At 38.1% G+C, this 25,620-nt stretch overlaps 1 protein-coding gene and 1 non-coding gene across 10 annotated transcripts in view; one reads left to right on the top strand and one right to left on the bottom strand.

Annotated features, from left to right (window-relative positions):
* Positions 1–3,545: 3,545 nt before the first annotated feature.
* Positions 3,546–25,620, bottom strand: part of LOC123762100 (beta-1,4-N-acetylgalactosaminyltransferase bre-4) — a 174,947-nt gene continuing 152,872 nt past the window's right edge. For all 9 annotated transcript variants that reach the window (XM_045748419.2, XM_069300486.1, XM_069300471.1 and 6 more), the window contains 4 exons: positions 22,370–22,606; positions 12,076–12,259; positions 7,973–8,191; positions 3,546–4,345 (listed from right to left, as the gene is read on the bottom strand). In XM_045748419.2, the coding sequence (XP_045604375.1) occupies positions 4,216–4,345; positions 7,973–8,191; positions 12,076–12,259; positions 22,370–22,606 (770 nt within the window). In that variant the 3' untranslated portion in view covers positions 3,546–4,215. The remainder of the gene's footprint in view (positions 4,346–7,972; positions 8,192–12,075; positions 12,260–22,369; positions 22,607–25,620) is intronic.
* LOC123767083 (5S ribosomal RNA) lies at positions 24,881–24,999 on the top strand. Its single transcript, XR_006773912.1, has one exon. It is a non-coding gene; the product is annotated as a 5S ribosomal RNA (ribosomal RNA).

The following is a 25,620-nucleotide window of genomic DNA, read 5'->3' as shown; positions in this document are numbered from 1 at the left end:
TTATTTTTAATCCTCTTAAATTCTGAGTTGGATTCACTGTTGGCACAATAACAACAACAAGCTTGTTGTACATAAACTAGCAATTTAACCACAAACTGTTTACCTGCTTTTGTGTGCAGGTGGTAAAGGAAACTCCAGTACATATGATCCGTATATATTTTCATCCTTCATTTGAAGCAGTGATGATATATATATGGGGTTATATGTTATTTTAATAATTCAATCTTGCAATCTTAATGTAGTATTGGGTACAGTATTCATAATGTATTTCTGTACATACAGACTTTTAATGTCATTGTGGCTATATTGAGTTTTAAATAACCAATGATAATATATGGGGAAGAGAAAAAAAGGAAATGTAATGTAGAATTATCAGTATGCATAAAAAAAGATTGCATGAACTTGCAATGAGATAATTAGCATGAACGTCTTGATGGAGACAACAGGGGAAGCACAACCACATCATGCGGTGTACCACAAAGTTCATCTTCACATCATCAGCACTAAGCTCGCTCAGCCCGTGTTTTGCCTATTGACTGTTGGGTGCAACAGCAGCCTATTCCTGTTGTGCCATTTTATCTACCTCCTCCAGTTCATTCAACTTTTTTACTACTACTATTGTACACAGAAATACTGTACAGTACTTTTGTCCCTCTTAACACACTTTCACCTATATCCCAACCCATCCTCAGACCAATTCCATTCCATCGAGTGGTCGACCCCAAAGACACATTCACCAACTTAAACATGCTCATCATTCAAAATAGTAATTTGCTCATAAATTAATAATTATATATTAGCATACTGTGCATATTTAGGCATAGCTTAGGTGTTTAGATTCTGTTAGCAATTATTTGTGGTGCATAGGTGATGCATTTAAAGCGTTGTGGTTCAAAAAGTCGTCAGCGCAGCACTTGTTCCAGAAGTGTTCATACATCAGTTGCTAGTCGTGTGTAAACCAGTTTTTATTCATAAACGGGGAGGAGGGGGGGGGGGAGAAGGAAGTTTGGTAGGTGCATAGAATGGCCTTTGTTTATGAGGATGGGCTGTATTATATTCCCCCCCCCAACAGCCAACATTGATTAATAGGTTGTAAAATGTACATGTGCAAAGATAATGATTACGCTTGGTGGGAGTCCTGCATAAATCAAATTGAACATACTAACAATGAATATTAAATTAAAATTATGACAGTCAAAGGATACATGCTTAGGAATTTACTAGATCAGTCAACTTATAATTAGTTTCCTTTAACAAACCTAATAGCCACAAATAAAGAAGAAGATAAAAGTATCAAACAAGGCAAGAAGTAAATCACATTTTCCATTAATAAAATAAAGTATGCTGCATGTAGATATAGAATAAAAAATCACGGAGATACAAAACGTTTACATTAATTAAAAACATTAAACTTCATGTATGAATGTAGACACACACATTACTGCTTTTGTGACATGAAAAGCAAGTTATAGATGTACACTATCAGGAAGATGGCCATTTGCCAGTGCTAACCAGCAGAAGTTTGGATTTTACAAAGAATTTGTATTTTCTTTGAATTTATACTACTGTGCATGCCACAAATAGAGGGGAGCTAATAGTGCAATGAAACTGGACTACAAGTAAAACTGTTGATACATGTACATTAACATTGGTTTACTATAATGCAACTAAAAAAAAAAATTGCAAATTACTTAAATCCTCACAATATGCTGAATTTAATTTTCAGCCTACATAATACACATTAACTACAGATGACGGGAGAAATTTGTTTATTACGTTACAGATGGTTTCTAGAAATCTTATAAACCTGGATTGGGATTTAAAAAATGCACAGTTTTATTGCAACATGTGTAATGACTATCTATAAATTTATTGAAGAATAATGTACGTACATGCACATGTACCATATTTGCCGGCGTAAAAAGACGCATCCTCGCATAGGATGCACCCCTATTTTACAAGGGAATTTTGTGGAAAACTATTTTAGTACGTTTCAAACATTTATTGAAAGCAATTTTAAAGTTGATTTTGTACCACAACTCTTACCTCCTCCAAGATCAGCTGTGATTTTATTTATATTTTGGGCAAGAGAATTGCTATGCAGGATGTGAAACTTTTACTTCTGGATGTGATGTGTTGTTGCCGCATCAGGCCGGCACACCCAGCTGTGGCGCACCATCACAGTGCTTTGGTGTTGTCATTAATGCATTGCAAATGGCTGACAGGCAGATGAAAGTTGAACATCCCTTTCAATTTTCTCAGATCATTTTTCATTTTGATAATGAATAAATGTGCTTTAAAGGTAAGTCGTTAAATATTGTATGACATCAGGTGTGGGTTATGTATACTTGGCAAGATGATGCGCACTTCCTTCGTAACTGCCAACATATCATAAGTTTGTGATAAGACATAAAATATTGAAAGCAGAGTTGTTATTAGTAACGATTTTTGTGCATAGTGAACTTACTCGGTATTCACCTGGTTGTGTTTGCGGGGGTTGAGCTTTGCTCTTTCAGCCCGCCTCTCAACTGTCAATCAACTGTTTACTAACCACTTTCCCCCCCCCCCCCACACGACACCCCTCAGGAAGCAGCCTGTGACAGCTGACTAACTCCCAGGTACCTATTTACTGCTAGGTAACAGGGGCATTCAGGGTGAAAAACTTTGCCCATTTGTTTCTGCCTGGTGCGAGAATCGAACCCGCGCCACAGAATTACGAGTACTGCGCACTATCCACCAGGCTACCATGCCCCTGTATGCTTGTCTGGCTGCCTAGCCTATGCCCCTTGGTCTCCCATCCGTAATACAGCCGCATTAGACGCATGTCACTTTTATACATTTAAAAATACAAAAAGTGCATTTTATACGCCGGCAAATATGGTATATCAAAAGCGGTAAGCCAGCAGGCTTGAGTTAGTCATGGAAGCAATTACACCCTAGTTATTAGTTCTTTTCTTTTACAGATTCCCGTCCACAAGCTTCTTTAATGAAATTGATGAACCCTTCACAAGTCATAGTTCCTTTTCCAACAAGGCCACAATATGCCATTTACATTCTCATTACAATATTCTTTCAATGACAATTACATTTCCTTTGTTATTTTCTATTTTCATTGACCATCTGTGCCCTTAACCTATTATTATTGCACATACTGGTAGGTTCTTGGGACCTTGTTAATCATTACACAGTGTAAATCCACAATGCAAGTGATGCCCTTTTTACATTAAATTTAATCAACATGTACAGATTTCAGCAAACTAGTTGTAGCAAGTTCCTCAGCCTTTTAATGGAGAGTTTGGCACTAAGTGAAGGTGTTACAAGTGCCATCAAATGTTCCACAAGAAGAATACTAAAATGATGCTCTTAACTACTTTTGTAAGAAACCTAAACAAAGTTATCCAAAATAATTGCCTCTACTAGCCAATTATCATTTATGTCATCTGGTGTTTACTGTAATTTTATTTAATGTATGCGAGTTATACAGAATTGTACTTTGGGAAGCACAGTTTAAGCTGATGTGAAACTGATAAAATTTAAATAAAACATTATCACAGATATAACATTTTATTGTACAAAAACTAAAATAAAAAGTTATCTATTTTATCTTTTTGTCTCATTAATCATCAAATGAGCAAGATATAGCATTAAAAATTTATACACTAACTTTTTAACTCTTCTTATAAAAAAATAAAAATTTCTCCAAACAAATGGGAAATACATATTTGGAAGGCTTATAATTCAGAATACTCTTGGTGTACGACCCATTAAACATGCAACAATATCTACAATGAGACTAAATTTACCTTCAGTTTTCATAATAAAAATTATATAGCTTCTATGTTTTTGATAATTTAGTGTACATTTTAGGAAAGCGGTCCAGTGTAAACCATTTAAATCTTTATATTTAACTAAACTATTTCATATACATTATGTTAATGAAAATATACAAATTAGTGATCAAGTTATGAAAAAATAACTTTCAATTTGATTCACTGATATTCTGTTGACATAATTAAAAACAGATGAACTAGAATGATACTAATGGATGACAAATGTTCATAACATACACACCTTTAAATAAATGATTCAAGTCTTGCATTTGCTGCAGTCATCACATAACTGCACTTTCACACGCACAACTCTCACATACATGATTAGAATGCACTTCCATTAATGTGTGTATCTGACTGCACTCACATGCAGGAACAGGCTTCATCATGAAGGATGGATATCTACATACACCCAAGTGTACAGGCGCCGCAGTTGAACATCCAAGGCTCCATATTTGGCACTAGTAAGTCCATCAGTTTTAAATCTCTTCTTCCCCTCATATAAGTACTGGTATCTGCAAAGATAAGTACAAACATACAGCAAGTTGCTAAATAACTTGTATTACCAAATTAGAATCCATAAAGGTATTACAAATTTAGCTTTCAGTATTGTCAATAATTGGCAAAGGTACTGTGATAAGTAATTATGAAGAGTAGGCTTGGCCAGATATGATTATGCATATTTTATGTTTATACAATTTGTGCAATAAAAATTCTTAGATGCTTTTTGCCCCCTTAAGTCCAGGATTCAGTTCCATACAGTCTGAGACTGGGAGCCTGTTAGATTCTTTGAGGTGTCCCTAGGACTTTCCTAACTGGATCTTTTCCAAGTGGCAATCTACAACAGATGTGTAACTCCATATTACTTATTTGCTGTTAGGCATCAAGTTTAAGAAAACTTTGCAGGAATTTGACCAGGATTCTTCAGCTGTGATCCAACTGTGCCACAGGACCAAATTTGGGAGAATTTTCTTATAACCAATGATAGAACACATCTTTGTACATATGAAAATAAGAAAGCATTCTTTCTGTAAATCATTTAAAAAAAATGCATCATTTTGAAATGATGCAATTATATATTGCACTGTATAATTTTTCATAACAAAAGCCATTGTACTATAGGAATTTTACCATAGGTATAACTACACACATTGCAGTTATACCTATGTTATATAAAGTTGTATAAACCTGCACACAGAAATATTACACGAGACCAGAAGACAAGGCAGAATGTGCAGAATACCCCAGTTGAAAAGCAGAGGTGCAATAGGTACTCGGAGAGAACTATCAACATCAGAGGCCCAAGACTGTTCAACACGCTTCCACTACACATAAGGGGCATAACTGGCCGACCCCTCACTTGACAAACACCTCCAAAAGATACCTGATCAATCAGGCTGTGACTCATACGTCAGGCTGCGAGCAGCCGCGTCCAACAGCCTGGTTGACCAGTCCAGCAACGAGGAGACCTGTTCGATGACCGGGCCGCTGGGTCGCCGAGCCTCGAAATCACCTCAAGGTAACCTCAAGGTAAGGTAGCCAGCCAACACTGGGATTATTGACATGATTACTACACTTAGATATCCCACTTAAAACTCAGATGGGTGGGAGGGAAACAAAAAAGAATTAATGGAAGGATAGGCAGATCTATGGATAAACAGATGGTTGGACGAATGAGTGTGTTAGGCATCATTCCATATTTACTTGCCATGTCACACCCAGACAACTCTGCAATCATGCCCATACACTATCTTCAGTTGATGATCTCTGAGGTGGTGTGACAACAGGTGGTATTTTCTGATTTATAAGAAGTCGATATGCATTGCTAGTATATTTTTTGAAGCTTGGGGAACAGCCTAGATCACAAAGGTGGCTGCCTGTTTAACATCTCCAGAGATTCGACAGGAGAGAAGTGTGCTCTCAAATATGTTTACATGAACAATGCAAGATACCTGGAAGCATAAGCACTTTGATATTAAAGACCTAGGTGTGATCTTGTGCCTGGTGTTGTGCTTCTAGACTTTCCTCCCTCAGAGGCAAATCAGTTTTACAGAAGACATTAAAAACATCCTTGTCAATCAAGAAGTTCACTTGACAGTGAAGCAATGACCAGGAAGAAAAGGGGGGGGGGTTACAGCCCAGGCTATGGTTCAAGTACAATGAAGTGGTGGTGGAGGATACTGGCTACGAGTCAAAACTGAAGACTTATATTTACTGGCACAGCCCCTTTTAACTTTGTTGGAGCTGTGGAGAAATTTCAACAGTCATTAGAAATAATGTTAAAAGTCAAATGAGAGATAGTTGCTGTGTATCAGATAATATATCTTTGAAGTAGACCATTAATTTTAATGCAGTGCTGAAGATATTCCATGGCTCAACACTAGTGACTGGCAGTACAATAGGACTTCATGTCTGAATAGTGATGCTATATATTATGTGCTGGAAACTTTAACTTCCCTGTCTTTACACAAACAATTTAACAGGCGATATTGGGGAAATTTTGGCATTACGGTGGAAAGGCTTCACTTTATAAGACTTGTTATAGTTCATGATATTTGTTGTAATTTCTTCCAAATATTGCAATATTTTGTTTGTAAATCTAAATATTTCTTAAACTATTGTGTTGAATAGAAGATAATTTTATAGAGTTTGAGAACTACTTTCGAGCTCTCCTACTAAACCAGCAGTTGTTACCAAGTGGGGCGAGCCCAATATACAATAAATTCTGCGTGTACTATAAGAGCCGATATAATCATCTCTCCAACAACCAGGATAATTTTTTCCAGGTGTTAAGTAAGCAGGATACTGCCAATGTTAATTTTAAGCCACAAGTTTGTTTATATTCATGCAAATACAAAACTTGACTGGCAAGCAAGTGACATGAGGGACAAACCAAGATTTCCATGGTGTGTGTTAAGACCGGCTATTTCAACTGAAGTAAAGAAAATTTGTGAAATAAGATTTGCAGAAAATGTAAGGTAAAAAAAATCCAAAACAGGACAGTAAGTCAGAAACAGGTTCATACAAGGGCAGCAAACTTTGGGAATATTATGGAACTAAAAGCAGTATTAACCCCCTTAACCAGCCACAGCCCCCAATCCAGTATGCACTAAATAAATGTTTCCCAGTCATCTGAAAAGGCAGGTGGATAGATTAAGACCACAGAAAAAAAAAAATCTAATGGTTAAAGAGTGAAGACGTATAACAAAAGCACTGAAAACTTAAAATACCAAGTTGCTGGCCACAAATTCCAATTTACAGGGACTAGGGAGTAACTGTGCCAGTAATTGATTACAGTTAGTTCCCACTAATTACTTTAACTGAGCATACTATAAATACTAATATGAGTATTGGAGATGAACAGTAAAAAGAGCTATATGTATACAAATCCAGATGGAATTTCAAATAAGGCTTTTGAGTCACAAGGACTAAAGCTGGAAGAGCAACCACAAATTATCACTAACAGCAATGAATCTAGCAAAATATGCAATCTTTCAATATGGATCCCAGATAATCGGGAAAGAATAGCTAGGGGAATAGGAGGGGTTCTGATGCTATAACTACACTTGGGGACTGAAAAGAAATGGTGACAGACGGCCCACAAAACTACACAAGTATGGAAATGAATTGTATATGACAACACACTATCAAGCAAAGCCCAAAGAAGACCACAACAAAAGCAATGAATTGGAGAATTAAATTAAAGCAACTAAGGACCCCTCATGTTGGGGAAAGTGTAGAAATCGAAGTTACTGGATATCATTTCTTGAGAACACATCAATAACCAACAAAAAAGAAGAAATGACCCATCAGCAATGTTAGATATAGCATTTACCTAAATGCTTTGGATTATTAGTAAAATCATTTTACATTCCCACAATAGAGACTCTTACTTAAGCCAAAGAAACAGCCAATTTTTAAGCCAAAGCCAAAGAAAAATTGGTTTATCTAGAATGACAACAAATTTGAGTAATGGTGCACATCTAAGGAAAGAGGTAGAGGAGCAGAGATGAGAGATTATCAGTAGAGGTGTACTCTACTGAATAAATTATCATAAGGGCTGGTACTAGGACCCAACCTATCATTAAAATTAAGATGTGTATTCAATATCAAGTTAAAATGCTCAAAAATATTTTAAATACCTTCTTGGATTAGGCACATCCTTCTTGTGAGATAACATAGTGTAACGTCCAATATTCGCAGGATAACGCGATATAAAAAGGCCATGATATTTTATCCTGTTGGACATGTCGTCATCTTCTCCTCCCCAGCCCCAAAATTTGTTGCTGAAACCATTAACTAACCGAAACTGGTCTACAGTCATGGCACTTACTCCACCAAATATATCATTGTAAGGCAACCTGCAAAGAAAAATTAACAGTTGATATGCAATTATAATTATTATTATTACGGTATTATTATTATTATTGAGAAAATCCAAAGGAGCCGTTAAGAGGACTCGAACCTATGCATACACCTATGCCATGTGCGTGTGAATACCCAGAGCATAGGTTTGAATCCTCATCATGGCTTCTATGGATTTTCTCATTGATACATCACGTTAATGCAATTTCTCTGTGGAATAATAATAATGATGATGTACATGTTAAGCTTATATTGAGCCCCCCCCCCCACCCATCTCCAGGTTGATTTACTAACCCTCCCCCAGAATGCAAGCAATATACTTTCTCAAGCACAATTATTTTCAGGCCAACTTGTATAAAGTTTAAACATGTATAGTATATACGTTTTCTTTCCTGTCATTCTAAGCAAAGTAGTAGAAGGCAATTTCCTCCTCGGTCTGCCAGTCCCCCAGTCACTGTTACCCCTCACAACACAACATATAAGCTATTCACTTGAGACAGTGAAGCAAGTCCCAGCTGTGTCTGGATACAATTGACAGGATGAACAACCCAGCGGGTTTTCTTCCTTTTGGGGTGTTGTACATGCTGCTATGGTGGTATGTCCACTCACAAGATGAACGGCGCTGCCCAATAAACTCGCCCCTCAGGGCAAAATTTTAAAAAATTTCCTCCCCCCACCCCTCCTCCTCACCCTCCCCATACACCAATACCACTCCTCCCTCCTTACCGTCTCCCATATGCCACCAAGAGTTCCCAGTAGAGGTAAAGTGCAGCTAAATGTTCACTTATTTAATTTATAGTTTATATTTATACCCAATTGTTTTTTGTATGAATAATATGAGTAGTATTCTGTATAATATGTATTTTTAAGTTAATATTTTTTGGGGGGGTGAAATGGATTAATTCCATTTGCATTATTTCTTATGGGAAAATATGTTTTGGTTGACAAATTTTTGGATGACGAGGTGTCTCCGGGAACGGATTATGATCGTGTACAAAGATACTGTACTACTAATTGGTAAATTGAAAATACTGTAATTGACAATGATTGTTTTTTTTCTGAAAAGGCAAGTTAAGGGTCCTCTGGTATTTAGGAAGGCAGGAAGTTCTCGTAAGGTTTCAAAACTTCATGAAAATCATCAATTGAAAGTGTCCTCTCCTAACCTAACAAAGTAAGCCAGGACTCAAAACAGAAAATGGGACAGAACGTCACTTTTGTGAGTATTTCATTTCAAATTATCTCCATTTTTAGCATGAGTGCACATACGAGCAAAAAGCAGCAAAACGCGGCTCAAATTGTAAGAGAACGGGTTCATTTAAGTTGAACGGGTCATTTCTACCCTGGAACTAGGAAAATTGGAAAGACATTAGTATTGCCCTCTGGTATTGAGTGGCTAGTTTGGCTAGGCAGGAGAATGAGCAGTTGTCACAGCAAAATGAGGCTTTCGTTACGAAATAAAGTGAATACTGCAGGACTTTTGTCTTTCTGGGTGTTCCTCAGACTGCCATTCTGTGCTGGAGTTAATAAAGTAGCTCCTTAGCACCATACAAACTTGGATAAACATAAAAGTATTTGAGAGAGTGATTAGGAGTCAGGTCACCAATTTCATGGAGACCAATGACCTTCACAACCCAGGCCAACATGGATTTCAAGCGGGAAGATCGTGCCTCTCACAGCTACTTGAGCACTACGACAAAGTCACTGAGGCATTAGAAGAAAATCAGAATGCTGATGTGATATACACGGACTTCGCAAAGGCTTTCGATAAATGTGACCATGGCGTGATAGCACACAAAATGAAGTCAATGGGAATAACCGGTAAAGTAGGACGCTGGATACTCAGTTTTCTGTCAAACAGGACCCAGCGAGTAACGGTCAACCATATAAAATCTAGTCCAAGTGCAGTTAAAAGCTCTGTACCTCAGGGTACAGTCCTTGCACCGCTGCTTTTCCTTATTCTCATATCAGATATAGACAAAAATACAAGTCACAGCTTCGTATCATCCTTTGCAGATGACACAAAAATCAGTATGAAAATTACCTCGGCTGAAGACATTGAAAAACTTCAAGCTGATATTAATAAAGTTTTCGACTGGGCATCAGAAAATAACATGATGTTTAACAGTGATAAATTCCAGGTACTCAGGTACAGTAAAAATGAGGACCTTAAACATAATACAGAGTACAAAACACAATCAAATGTACCCATAGTAGGAAAACAGCATGTAAAGGATTTGGGAATAATAATGTCTGACGACCTAACATTTAAGGAGCATAACCAAGCAAATATTGCGACAGCCAGAAAAATGATAGGATGGATTACGAGAACTTTCAAATCCAGGGATCCCATCACAATGGTTGTACTCTTCAAGGCACTTGTGTTGTCCCGTCTTGAGTACTGCTCAGTACTCACTTCCCCCTTCAGAGCAGGAGAGATTGCTGAAATAGAGGGAATACAGAGAACATATACGGCACGCATAGACGCAATAAAGCACTTAAATTATTAGGATCGTCTCAAAGCCCTCCAAATGTACTCACTAGAAAGAAGACGAGAGAGATATCAAATAATATACACCTGGAAGATACTGGAGGGCCAAGTACCAAATCTACACAGAAAAATAACAACGTACTGGAGTGAACAATATGGAAGAAAATGTAGAATAGAACCAGTTAAGAGCAGAGGTGCCATAGGCACAATCAGAGAACACTGTATAAACATCAGAGGTCCGCGGTTGTTCAACGTCCTCCCAGCAAGCATAAGAAATATTGCCGGAACAACCGTGGACATTTTCAAGAGGAAACTAGATTTATTCCTCCAAGGAGTGCCGGACCAACCGGGCTGTGGTGGGTATGTGGGCCTGCGGGCCGCTCCAAGCAACAGCCTAGTGGACCAAACTCTCACAAGTCAAGCCTGGCCTCGGGCCGGGCTTGGGGAGTAGAAGAACTCCCAGAACCCCATCAACCAGGTATCAACCAGGTAATCAACCAGGATGTGTTAAAAAGATTCCTGTGTAACACTATGTTACAGCAGTTGGATGTCGGAAATTAAATGTTGTGGCGTGATAGCCGAGACGAGGATGCTTGTGTGAAGCCTGGATCCGAGCGTAGATAGCTTGAGTGAAGCCAGGGGTAGAGCATGTAGAGCTCTAATGTGGGGTGGGATTGGACAGATCAAGTACAGGCAGAATTGTTGTCTGTTCTATAGTGAGGCTGTAGCATCTTGTGAGAGAACTAGACTCGAGGGTTACATTGTTGCAGATTGTTGATCGTGTTGGAGAAAATCTGCGTACTGTATATCCAGAGAAACTTTTCAGTGAATTACTATTTGAGTTAAATACTGATTGTACATTCATGACAGCCTATTTTCCATGCTTCACCTGACCATGTCCTTATTTGACTGAATACTTCTGACAAGTTTATCATCCTGCTGGAAAATTTGCTGGTTACTTTTGGCTGTCCTAAGTGCTTCTTGGAAACCTTGGGAACATGTATCAATTGTAATTAGTGCACAAAGGATTGTTGGAATGTGTTTATTGTAGAACTTCTTGGAATGTCGAATTAACAGTAACATTTATTGTCTGCCATAGAACTTCCGAGAACTTGAAGCCACTATGTTACTCTTAATACAGTTGTTACACCTGTGATGCCAGTGGCCGAAACCTATCCTGCCCGACTGTATGAATACCAATTATGCAACAGGGGGTTTTTACCATAGGTAGCAAATAAATGCAATGCCTTAAATACAATACCTTTTTATTTGTGTAGTGAGTATGTGGACACATTCACGCAAGCTAGTATGAACATTCAGACATTTTGTTAGGATATGTTTGAATGAGTACCGAATTTTAATGGCATCCAACATGTCTTAAAAGCAGCATACCTGTAGCTCATCGTATCAATGGCAATGGACATGTGACGAGGTTGCTCAGGGCACGTGTAGAGATTACGATCATCCTCCGGAAGCAGATCAACATCATGAAAAATGAAGCAGTCATACTGATACTGCTTAAGTGCCTCCAAGGCTCCCACATTCATTAACATTGCTCTGTTAAATTTCCCACTACCTGGAAGTAAATTATAGTAATTATAAAACATGACAAAACTTCCTTTCCACCTACAGTATTAAGCAAGAGTAGTAAAGTTTTCACCCAGGTGAAATTAGTGTACTGTATAGTGAAGATGTTTCACGATTTGCGTAGTTATACAAGAAATATGTGCAGGTTGAGAGTAGGGTCAATCAGGGAAGGAAAGTTGCTGATGTAATTAAAGCCCTAGTCAGAAAATATAAGATAAAAGATCTGCATGATGGGAGTTATGGTAATGGCTCTTGTATATAGTATCATCAAGAGATGGTGTGGTATGAACATTAAAATTTAAGGAGGTTGTAGTAGAAAATAAAAAGGTAAATACAGTACTTTAAAAATATCACACTTCCATTCATATATAGCATCACAGAAAATAAAATGCCACACTAGTAGTAATCCACAGCAACAGTCTTTCACCGCCACCAGACCAGATGCACACTCCACCTCATGAAAGGTTAAAATGTACATTACGTAACAAAATGTGTTACTGTACTTCTCAAGTGACTTCCACCCCGCCTCACCATACAAGATAATGTTTATTCAGGTAAAAGTACATGCATTCAACTAGCACTGTACATACTTTGTCTAAAGCCACTAATACACACAGCATTTTGGGCAAGGTGTGTGAAAAACCACAGAAACTTAAAACCATGTACTTTCTTCCAGGAAAAAATGATAAGAGATATCTATTCATGCTCAACCTTCACTTCATGCTCAACAACTGCCAACACCCTCCCTTCCCCTTCCTCCCCATGAACATGCCAGAGCAAAGTTAAGCAAGGAGACTGTTACGTACCCTTATAAGATACGTAAGTAAATATATTAATATGTACATTTATAATTGTGTATAAATTACAAGCATGTATATTGTTATACTTATATGTTCTATGAAAATGCACATTCATGTTACAGTGTTGGCGTTAGGCCCAACGTATCGTGGGAATGATTGTTTTATTTCTTTGTGTGATCAGTTTTCCCACGGGAACTAATGATTTATATGTGATCATAAGTGGGTAACAGAGGTGAATAATAATTGAGTGAACTGTATCTGGCAAATTGTCGTGGGATCGTCCGTTGCTGGGGTGCATGCCATTATTCTCTTCTGTATGCATATTTTAATTACTATGTAAAGAAACACTTACTTTATTTGTGTATATCAATATGTATTAATTATTCATTAAGTTAGTTTAAGATTACTCTTGTCACAATGTATTGCTCCATTGTTGAAATAATAAATATTGTAACTTTGGCAATTTATTCGCGGGGCAAGGCAATCCGTTTTGACTCTCGCGTTTTGTTATTCAGTAGCTGAACGGGAACCAGGGAGATAACATCTTGGAGTTAAGTTATATATTTTGTTCTGTCATAGCCATACCTATTATTTTAATTTAATGTCTGGAAGATACAGTGATATTTTTAATGTGATATATTGTGACCATATAATCATCTGTTTGCTATTGAGATTTATTTAATATAATTTTATATAATATTGTTTTATCTATTCTTCAGTCCTAATGAAGATTTTATTATTGTGCTCATTACTTATTAAGGGGTTATACTGGTGATTCGCTATTGAGAACAGCAGTTGTGTCGTATCCCTAGACGTAATTAAAGTTGGCTGCTGTAGGATCACGAGCCTTAACGTACGATAGGTAACAAAGAGTTATGGGGGCCTGTGCCGGGAAATATTGTTCTCACTTTAACTTAACTATGCTAATCTAACCTTGCCTTCCTAGGTACCAGTGTGTCAAGTGTCTCTGTGTGTTTCTTAAGAACTATTCCATGTGCCAAGCAAGCCGTCCTGTGTGTCAAGTAACAACGTTTCACGATTTTGAGGTAAGTCATCCTATATATTTTGTTTGTGCAGTGAGGCCAAGCGAATTTTCAGTGTGGTGACAATTTTACAGTGAAGTGTAGTGCAGTGCCATTGTGTTTAATTATTTTTGTGAATCAAGTGCCAAGTGTTAGTAACGATGGAGGAGAAAGTTGCAGCGTTGGTGGCTCAACCAGACTTTGAAGGGATTCAGAACCTTAAAAAGACTGAGTTAATACAAATGGCAAATCAGTTGGATTTGACCGCCAGCAATAGAATGGTTAAAGCCCAAATATTGAAAGTCATTGTGACGCATTTTGTTGAGAATGGGAAGTTAGAGGAAGAAATTCTAGAAGAGTTAAGAGAGGAGTCGAGTGATCAGATGACGTTAAAGCGTCTTGAGTTAGAAGCGCAAATAGCCAATGCTAAGCTTGAAGCTCAAAGGGAACAGAAAATATTAGAGGCTGAAGCTCGTCAAAGAGAGATTGAAGCTCAACAGCAACAGAAAATATTAGAGGCTGAAGCTCGTCAAAGAGAGATTGAAGCTCAACAGCAACAGCAAATATTAGAAGCTGAAGCTCAGCAAAGGGAGCTGGAGACTAGGCGTTTAGAAATTGCGGCACAGTTGCAAATAGAAGCCACAAAGAAGCAACAATTAGAGATTCAACAACAAATGGCTAACACTAACTTCAGGCTTGAAGCACAGCGTATGGCAGCTGGGCATGGAAATACTAGTAATGTTTCAACAAATAGTGATAATAATCCCATCAGGATGAATAAGTATATAGAGTTGCCCAAGTTCAATGAGGAGGATCCTGAGGTTTTCTTTGCACATTTTTATAAAATTGCCATCAGTATGAACTGGCCAAGGGATCAGTGGGTAGCCATTATGCAGTCTCAATTTAAGGGGCGTAGTCAGGAGGTTTTCACAACCCTACCTGACGCTCATAGTTTTGATTATGACTTTGTAAAGAAAAGCATCCTCAATGCGTACCAGTTAAATCCAGAGGCACACAGGCAAAAGTTCAGGAACCTAAGGAGAATCAGGGATCAGACAATAGCAGATTTTACTCGTCAGAAGACGAATTTTTGCAACAGATGGTTAAAGTCACTTGCAATCACTGATTTTGATGCTCTAAAGAATCTTCTTATAATGGAAGAAGTATTGTCATGTCTCCCAGACTAGTTGTCTACTTTTATGGCAGAACAAAAGAATGTAACAGATATTGATGAGCTGTCAAAGCTCGCGGATGAGCATGAGTTGCTGACTAAGGCCCCGTTTACGGCCACTTCACCTAAGTCTAGTCGTAGAGTAAATTTCAATGCTCACCGAACTCCTTATCAGTATAAGTCTCCTCCTGGTGCGACAGTTACTCCCGTGAACTCTTCTCTTACTAACCCTAAGATGGTTACTCCATTGCCAGGATCATCTAAGCCTAGTAATGCTAATTCTAAACCGGCAGTTGGTTCTACCAGTGTGTCCACTGTCAAACATTGTACCCATTGTAAGAGAAGGGGGCATGTGATTTCTTCATGTTTTAGTTTGCATCCTGAACTACGACCAACTGGTCTTATTATGAGTAAAGGAGTGCAACCTATTAATTCTTCATGTATTACAGTCAGTCCCAATTGGATGGCTGAATTCAAACCCTATATTTCCACAGGTACCTTATTATGTACTAATGGTAGACATAAGACTGTTCAATTACTCCGTGATACTGGAGCTTCACAGTCTCTTATTACCCAGAAGGTACTTGATGATGTTGACACCCGAGATCTGGGTGAAGTTGTGCTTCTCCAAGGTATTGCCGGTAGTGTGCAACCAGTGTCCTTATTGCAAGTTAACCTTGATTCTAAATATACTTCAGGATGGTGTAATGTTGGTGTAAGTAAACAACTGCCCATTCCTGGGGTAGACATTATTCTAGGTAATGATTTTGGCAACCAAATGGTTGTAGGGCCCAAGTGTCCCATCATGTTAACTAAACCCCATAATGTATTAGCTCAACCAGTAGCAGATGATGATATTATTTACCCTGCTTGTGTTGTTACTAGATCAATGGGAAAAACAGGTGAGAGTAATCCTGTCTTCACTGAGGTTGCTGTTCCCAAGACCAGGACCCCTTCAGTAAAGGAGTGGGAGGTGGATCTTGAGGATTCTTTTATGACTCGACTGGATGATGAGAGTGAGGCCGTAGTAGAAGCCCCGCCGAACCTAAATCACAAGGAAAGTGAAGGTGAGGAGGCTGAACTATCTGTACCTTGCCCGCTTGTCTCCAGTGCGCCAGTTGTCGAGAGTGAGGCCGAAGTAGCTATGACTCCATTTTATTCTGATCAATCGGGAAAAGAGATCAAGCTACTAGGTTCTTGCCCGCTCGCTGCCGAGTCTGAGTCATTGCCCTTAAGTGTTGTACAGACTACTGATCCTAGTTTAAGTAAGTGTATTTCTGAGGCTCCTGATAATATTGATGCATTGGAGGAAGGGACTGGTTTCTTCTTCAAGGATCGACTTCTGATGAGAAGGTGGAGACCCAAGGGAACTCCCTCTTCAGAGGATTGTGAGATTAGAACCCAACTCGTTGTCCCCAATGATTATCGTAGGCAGGTCCTGCAGGCTGCACATGATGACCCCATGGGAGGTCATCAAGGTATCACGAATATGTACCATAAGATAAGTAAATATTTTTTCTGGCCAAAGTTAAAGAAAGACGTGGTCAGATATTGTCATAACTGTATACCCTGTCAAATTGTTGGTAAACCAAATCAATCTGTACCTAGAGCACCATTGCAACCTATTGTAGTTCCTGATGAACCATTTACTCATGTTGTAATTGATTGTGTGGGTCCTTTACCTAAGACTAAATCGGGTAACATGTTTTTGTTCACTCTCATGTGTATGACTACTAGATTTCCTGAAGCTTATGCTCTACGGAATACCAAGGCTCATAATCTCATCAAGTGTCTTGAAAGATTCTTTTCGTTGTTTGGAATGCCTAGAGTTATTCAGAGTGATAATGGGGGAAATTTTGTTTCTAAAGTTTTCAGAACTTTTTGCGAATCCCGAGGGATTCGGCACAAATTATCCAGTCCATATCATCCCCAAAGCCAAGGTGGACTTGAACGTTTCCACCAGACTTTGAAACAAATGCTGAAGACAACCGGAGAAACTCATCCACGTAATTGGGATGAGAATCTCCCCTTTGTGTTGTTTGCTGCTAGAGAAGGGCTACAAGAGTCATTGGGCTGTTCACCCTTTGAACTAGTGTTTGGTCACCAAGTAAGAGGTCCTCTTAAAATGCTACAAGAAAAGTTGTTGGGAGATGTCTCTGTTCATCAGAGTGGATTGTACTTGAGTGAGGTCAAGGCTAAGTTGTGTCGGGCTCGTGAGTTGGCGAAAGAACATCTGGGAAGGACTCAACAAGCCATGAAAGTACGATATGACAAGAAGTTCAAAGCTAAGCTAAGGTCGTTTGATGTCGGAGATTTGGTGTTGGTGTTGAAACCTCGTATGGGGACTTCCATGTCCCATAAGTTTGCAGGACCCTACCAAGTGGTAGACAAGGTGGGAGACCTAACTTATGAACTACTTAACCCTAATCTTTCAGAACCCCAAATGACTGTACACATTAACAGATTAAAAGCTTATGTTGGACCTGGTGTAGTAGCTTGTTTTAGTCGGGAAGAGTTACCACCTGAGGATAATTGTAGTGAGAGACATGATGTTAATATCCCACTTCTCAGTTCCAGTTCCAATGGCAGGGAGATGCTATGTCATTTACAGGAGGAACAACGTGATGAGTTCCAGGTTCTGCTGGACAACCATACATCTCTGTTTGGGGAGGTTCCTACCCAGACCCACCTCATCACACACGACATTCAGCTCCTGGACAGCACCCCCATTCGACAACATCCGTACCGAGTGAATCCCGAAAAGAGGAAAATTATGCAAGCAGAAGTGGAATATCTGCTCCAGCATGATTTCATTCGGCCAAGTCAAAGTACTTGGAGCTCTCCGTGTTTGTTAGTGCCAAAACCAGATGGAACCTGGAGATTGTGCGTGGATTACAGGAAACTGAACAAGAACACTACAGTGGACGTTTTTCCTTTACCCTTGTTGGAAGAATGTATAGAGTCCCTAGGTCATGCCGAATATGTAAGTAAGCTTGATTTGTCAAAAGGGTATTATCAAATTCCATTAACAGAGTATGCTAGAGAGGTTACTGCTTTTGTTACACCTGATGGTGCGTATGAATTTAATGTCATGCCATTCGGTTTGAGAAATGCACCTGCTACTTTTCAAAGATTCATGAATTTCTTACTCAAGGATGTGCCAGATTGTAGGGCCTACCTTGATGACATTGTTTTGTACAGTAAGAATTGGGCCGATCATCTCTTAGGCCTTAAGAACTTGTTTACAGTGTTGAAAAACGCAAAGTTAACCATAAACATGAATAAGTGTAGTTGGGCAAAAGGTACGATAACTTATCTTGGACACGAGGTAGGACAAGGTAAGATTATCCCCTTACAAGATAAGATTCAAGCCATTGTGGACTACCCAGTGTTAACCAATAAGAAAGGAGTCCAACGGTTTATTGGTATGTGTGCATACTATAGGCGTTATTGTAGAAATTTTTCAACAGTAGCTGCTCCTTTGACAAACTTGTTACGCAAGCAAGTAAAGTTTCAGTGGACACAAGATTGTCAGAATGCTTTTCAGAACCTAAAGGGCATATTGTCCACCTCACCTATTCTTGCTAGTCCCCAATTTGATAAACCATTTATATTACACATTGATGCGTCAGATGTTGGAATAGGTGCTGTGCTTATTCAAGTTGGTTTAGACCAGATTGAGCATCCTGTGTATTATTATTCTAGAAAATTTAATGCAGCTCAGAGAAATTATTCCGTGGTAGAAAAGGAGGCGTTGGGTCTTATATTGTCAATCAAGAAGTTTGAGATTTACTTATCAGGAAATAAAGTGTTAGTATTTACAGACCACAACCCCCTTATCTTTATAAATATGATGAAAGTCAAGAACCAACGAATTCTGCGCTGGTCATTGTTTTTGCAGGAATTTAATGTAGAAATCAAACATATTCCAGGCAGGCAAAATGTTATTGCTGATGCTTTGTCAAGAAGTTTTGATGTACCATAAATGAAATGTTTCTTTTTACTTAACATTTTTACTTCTGAAAAAATGCCATTGATCTTCAATCCATTGCATTTTTTTTCTTGGAGGTGGAAGTGTTACGTACCCTTATAAGATACGTAAGTAAATATATTAACACTTTCGCGCTATCTGGACGCGCCGGCGCGTTCGGTTTCGTCTAACGCTAACGCATAGTGGACATAAAGTTATGTCAACTTTTAAAATATTTGTATAAAATTCAATTTTTATCCGATTTACTTTGGGTTTGTTTCAAACTGCGCGCCATGAGGCTCTCTTTCTCACCACTAGGCTTCATGGTACAATAAGTTCATGAAAGGTGTGGATAACTTCGATCAAATGGTATTTTGTCCCAAACGGGTTGCAGGTGGGTGACTTTAGCCGTTTATACTGGTAATTCTTCCCCTATATCATGTATTATATGCATATGTCTGTTTAGGGAATTTTATTCCGATCAATATACAACCAAAAATAACTGTGTGCAACAAGTATAAACTTGACAAACATAACAAAAGTAAAAATATTTCGTGTGTGTTTGACGCTCACTGATATGTTCCAGCGTTGTTTTATATTTGTCGTTATTCTAACTTACGCTTTGTTGATATTTTTTACCTATGGGCACATAGAACATTCTATTGCGAACACATTGACATAAAAATGAATGACGTACATAAAAAATTAATGTCATGAGAGTGAAATAAGTATAAACTTTCAAAGCGCCGTGCGTCGTCCCGTCACCGATACCGGAAAACAATTTCACCACTTCCCACACTCTTGCGGGCGGGCTGCATCATTATTCTACGCTTATATTCATATCACCGTGTTGGGAATTTCATTGCGAGTCTATTGATACCAAAATTAACGCTGTAGAACAAGTGTGGAGGTGATTACAATCCCAAGAGTAAAAACATTTTGTTGCTGATGGGCGCTCACGGCGAGTCATCTACGTAGTTATTTATTTGGTGCTGGTATCCCTATATGTTTCGTGACTTATTTTACTGATGTTCTTCTAGAGAATTTTATTGCGAACACGTTGGTACCAAAATGAAATACGTAGCATGAGAACTAAGGTCAGAAGAGTAAAAAGAGTATACACATTTTTGTTTTTACGCTTAAGCGATAAAAACGCAGCGCGCACATTCGGTTGGCTGAGTGACCTTTGCGGAGAGCGCGAAAGTGTTAATATGTACATTTATAATTGTGTATAAATTACAAGCATGTATATTGTTATACTTATATGTTCTATGAAAATGCACATTCATGTTACAGTGTTGGCGTTAGGCCCAACGTATCGTGGGAATGATTGTTTTATTTCTTTGTGTGATCAGTTTTCCCACGGGAACTAATGATTTATATGTGATCATAAGTGGGTAACAGAGGTGAATAATAATTGAGTGAACTGTATCTGGCAAATTGTCGTGGGATCGTCCGTTGCTGGGGTGCATGCCATTATTCTCTTCTGTATGCATATTTTAATTACTATGTAAAGAAACACTTACTTTATTTGTGTATATCAATATGTATTAATTATTCATTAAGTTAGTTTAAGATTACTCTTGTCACAATGTATTGCTCCATTGTTGAAATAATAAATATTGTAACTTTGGCAATTTATTCGCGGGGCAAGGCAATCTGTTTTGACTCTCGCGTTTTGTTATTCAGTAGCTGAACGGGAACCAGGGAGATAACATCTTGGAGTTAAGTTATATATTTTGTTCTGTTATAGCCATACCTATTATCATTTTAATTTAATGTCTGGAAGATACAGTGATATTTTTAATGTGATATATTGTGACCATATAATCATCTGTTTGCTATTGAGATTTATTTAATATAATTTTATATAATATTGTTTTATCTATTCTTCAGTCCTAATGAAGATTTTATTATTGTGCTCATTACTTATTAAGGGGTTATACTGGTGATTCGCTATTGAGAACAGCAGTTGTGTCGTATCCCTAGACGTAATTAAAGTTGGCTGCTGTAGGATCACGAGCCTTAACGTACGATAGGTAACAGAGACAACCCCAATGGCTCCAAGTCTGGATCTTTGAAAGACAAAGGGGCTGACTCTGGAGCAACCAGAGACTTCTTGTGGATGAGCCATTTTAAACCCTCTTGAAATCAGATCGTTACGCAAGCAGTAAGTGTTCAAGGCGATTTTAATTGAGGATAGACCCTGAATCTAATATGCTGTAAATCTAGCAATTTAACTTTATGGAATAACGAGTTTAAAATGACTTTTGAAAAAACTTTGAAACCGATTTACTGCTTAAAATTAGATTATTTAATGTTTATAATTTTTTAATTTATTCCATTTAGCCAAATTGTTATTAAAATGTTATATATACTATTATTGCCATCATTACTACTAGCACTTTGTTTATAGCAAGTTAAAATACTAAATGTATCATGTCAAAATTTGTAGTTTGATTTGCACATTTGTTCACTTTGGTCAGAATTTTAATGATTTGTTCCGGTTATGAATAAACTGGAAATTTTAATTTACAGTTAAAAAAGAAAAAAATAATCCATCTTTACAACCTACTTTCATTTATCCTTGTCCCTTACCATATCTTACATGATTTCACACTTGCACCCCGTTGTTTCTTACTGAACACGCCCACCAGTCATCTTGCTGGCACCCCTCTTTCCTCCACACTTTTTTTGTCCTAATTTGCTTGAACACTATGGCATTTTGGCACTATAAACTTTAAGGCATTTTGCTAAACTGTATTTCACCTTGCTCCTACTGCATGCATAAAATGAAGCTATAAGAAAAACTCTGATATGCATGTACAAATAAAGATAATTATATGACTGGCAGTAATTAATTACAATTAGTTATTAACCCATCTCCCAGAGATGCATGAAAGAAATAAACTAAACTAAATTTGATTACTGCTAAGTGGTAATCAAAATCTTGCTAAGAGTGAAAAGTTAAAATTCTCTTGTTGACTTTCTAGTTGTATTATGTATATATTGTATAGGTAGCCTGCCATCATATCCCATCTCGAGCAACAGCCATATTAACAATATCTACAACACGCCGCACCTTAAACACTTCAATATTTAACAGTACTGTACTTTATTATACTTTTATACTAACCTGACTGTTCAACTAAATAGATAGCATAGTCAATCTGTTGACGCTGAAGAATGGGGTGCATATGATGAAGAAATACAGCCAGATGTTGAACTCTGTCTCTGTATGGGATGATGATGGCAACCCGGTGACGAGCTCGACACTCTGGTGGTCTGAATCGACCCCCAGGCTCCAGCTCTGGGTGGCTGCGCTCCTGCTCTTCAAGGGTTGGTGCTGTACGTTGAATCTTTACTGCACCCACTGCAAAAACATGGAGCACAGTAAAAAATATGAAAAATACATTACAGAGCAGATCTTTAGCGAACAATTTCTTTATACTGGATGCTGTGCTGGTGAAAGAACACCTGAAGGTAAAAGTGTTAATAATTGACAACCCACAAGAAGGTGAGAAAGGCATTGCAAGTTTGGAATCAGGATGATAAATTAATAATAGTAAATGCCTACAACCCACCAGTGGGTGGAACTAGGTGACAAAGAAACTAGATGACAAACGAGAGGGCCTCATAATGGTCATGAGAGATTATAGTAAAATCAGATAAAAGATAAATCACAATTGGTGGTACAAGGGGAATTTAACTTCCCCTTGTAAGTGAAATGTAAATCTTATTTTGGAGGCATTCATTTACTGTATCAACAAGTCATGCAGACCTCAAGAATGAGGGAGGGGGATGTTCCATCAATACTGGATTTAATAATCACCAAGAAATTGGAGGAGATATTCGACATACAGTGCCTTCCTCTCATGGAAACGTGTGATCATGTCCTGTTAGAAATTAAATATGCTTTGCAATATAATCTAGAGGAGATTAGGGACATTGAAATGGCCAATAAATTTGATTTCAAGAGAGGACACTATGGGGAACTTGCCAAATTCATTAATTTAATTGGAAAGACATGTTGCTAGGCAAGGAAGTAAATCGGATGCATGCCAAATACTGTGAAATATACAAAGAAGGTACAAAAAAAATTACCAAAACAGCTGCAGAACCATAAAACAGGATTGGTTCAACAGAAATTGTGAGGGCCAGAGAGAAAAAGACAAGAAAATGGGTACAATAAAGGAAGAGGCCTAGCTCTCTAACATACCACCACTACAAGCATATAAGAAAATACCCAGCAGTGAGGAGAGAGGCAGAAGGGAACTTTGAGAAAGAGGTAGTGGAAAAATGTAATGCAGCCAGGTCTTTTCTATAAATTAATTAAAAGCAAGCTGTATGTACAGGTAAAGGATAAAATCCAGAGATTGAGAATTGGAACAGGTTCACCAAGAATTAAAAAGAAATGTGTGATACACTAAATTATTGTAGTTCCAAAGTGTGTTTGTACAAAATGAAGATTTCAGAGAGCCAGACCCAATACCAATTCCAGACCACCATAGAATACATAGAGGTATCCCAAGACGAAGTGGAAAAACTGCTCGAAAGGCTAGGAAGAAATAAAGCAGTTGGACCAGATGGAGTTTCACCTTGATTGCTGCAAGAATGTTCAACTGAGCTGAGCATTCCACTCCAATCTATATTCCAGACATCCTTGTGCACAAGAACAAGAACTTTGGCAGATATATGGAAAAAGGCAAACAATTCCAATCTACAAAAATGGCAGCAGAGAAGACCCTCTAAATTATAGACCCATATCCTTATCAAGCATGGGTGTCAAAACACTAGAAAAAATAGTTAAAACCAAATGGGTTGAACACCTGGAGAGTAATGACATAATAGACAGACAGTATGGTTTTCAAACAAGAAGATCTTTTGCAACATATCTACTTAGTTTTTATGATAGAGCCAGAGATTCTACAGGAAAGAGATGGTTGGGTCGACTGTATCTGGACCTAAAAAAGGCTTTTGACAAGAGTTCCACACACACACAGTTGTTTTAAAAATTGGAACAAACTGGAGGGGTAACAGACTTCTAACATGGATGAAATATTTTCCAACTGAAAGAATGATGAAGGCGGTAATCAGAGGCAATGTATTCGACTAGAGGAGTGTTACTAGCGGAGTACCACAGGGTTCAGTTCTTGCACCAGTAATGTTCATCTACATAACTTATGTACCAGAAGGAACACAATTATATGAACATATTTGCAGATGCTAAGAAACTGGGGAAGATAGAAGACAATTTTAATGCCCTTCAAATGAATCTAGACGAGTCATGTTTCTAGTTACTTGTGGGAAACTCAAAGTTTTCTTGAACAGGAACGGTATTTAACCATTCCTCAAAGTGATCCACAACGGTCTACTAACAGCCAAGTTCCTAATTACTGCTAGGTGAACAGAGGCAACGGGTGTAAGGAGATGCACCCAGCTGTCTCGCCCTGACCAGGATAAACAAATAAGACAAGTCCTTGGAGCAACATGTGGCAAATGGAATTCAATGTGAATAAATGTCATGTCATGGAATGTAGAATCAGAAAATGGACAAGTTGTGTGTGGTGAAATGGAATTGAAGAACTAATAAAGAAAGAGATCTAGGGGTGGATCGTGGTATGGATCAGGGTAGCAACGTGGTATGGCCAACGGCCATACCACATTGAGAACACTGCTTCTCGTCTGATCAGCTAAGTTAAGCAAAGTTGGGTTTGGTTAGTACTTGGATGGGTGACCACCTGGGAACACCAAATGCTGTTGGCAATAATGTTTCCAGGAGGCCTAGTCGACGACCAGGCCATGGGGACGCTAAGCCCCGGAAGCACCTCAAGGTAACCTCAAGGTGGTTTTGGATAATAAACATTCACCAGAGGAAGACAAAGAACATTAAGAGAGGAGCGTATGTGTCACTTTCCAACTTCAGACTCGCTTTTAACTACATGGATGGCGAAATATTAATGAAACAGTTCATGACTTCCTCGAGACGAAAATTGGAATATGCAGCAGTTGTACGATGCTCGTATATAAATAATAAATAAATAAATGTTTATTTAGGTAAGGTACATACATAGAGATTTTACAAAGTTTGTTGGATTAATAGATAGAGCTAGTACATACAATGCCTAAAGCCACTATTACGCAAAGCGTTTCGGGCAGTATCTCAAGAAGCACAGCAATTAACTTGAAAAGGTGCAAAGGTAAGCTACAAAATAGCTTCCAGAACTTAAATACAAGAGTTACAAGGAGAGGCATTAAATATGCCAAAGCTAGAAAATTGAAGGAAGGAAGGAAAGGGGGGGAGAGAAAAAAAAAAAAAAAAAAAAAAAAAAAAAAAAAAAAAAAAGGGATAAGATCACCACTTACAAAATAATAACAGAACTACCA

The sequence above is a fragment of the Procambarus clarkii genome, chromosome 5, assembly GCF_040958095.1.
Source record: "Procambarus clarkii isolate CNS0578487 chromosome 5, FALCON_Pclarkii_2.0, whole genome shotgun sequence".
Taxonomy (NCBI): Eukaryota; Metazoa; Arthropoda; class Malacostraca; order Decapoda; family Cambaridae; genus Procambarus; species Procambarus clarkii.
Note: the sequence above shows the minus strand (reverse complement) of the source record. Positions and strands in the feature narration are given on the sequence as shown.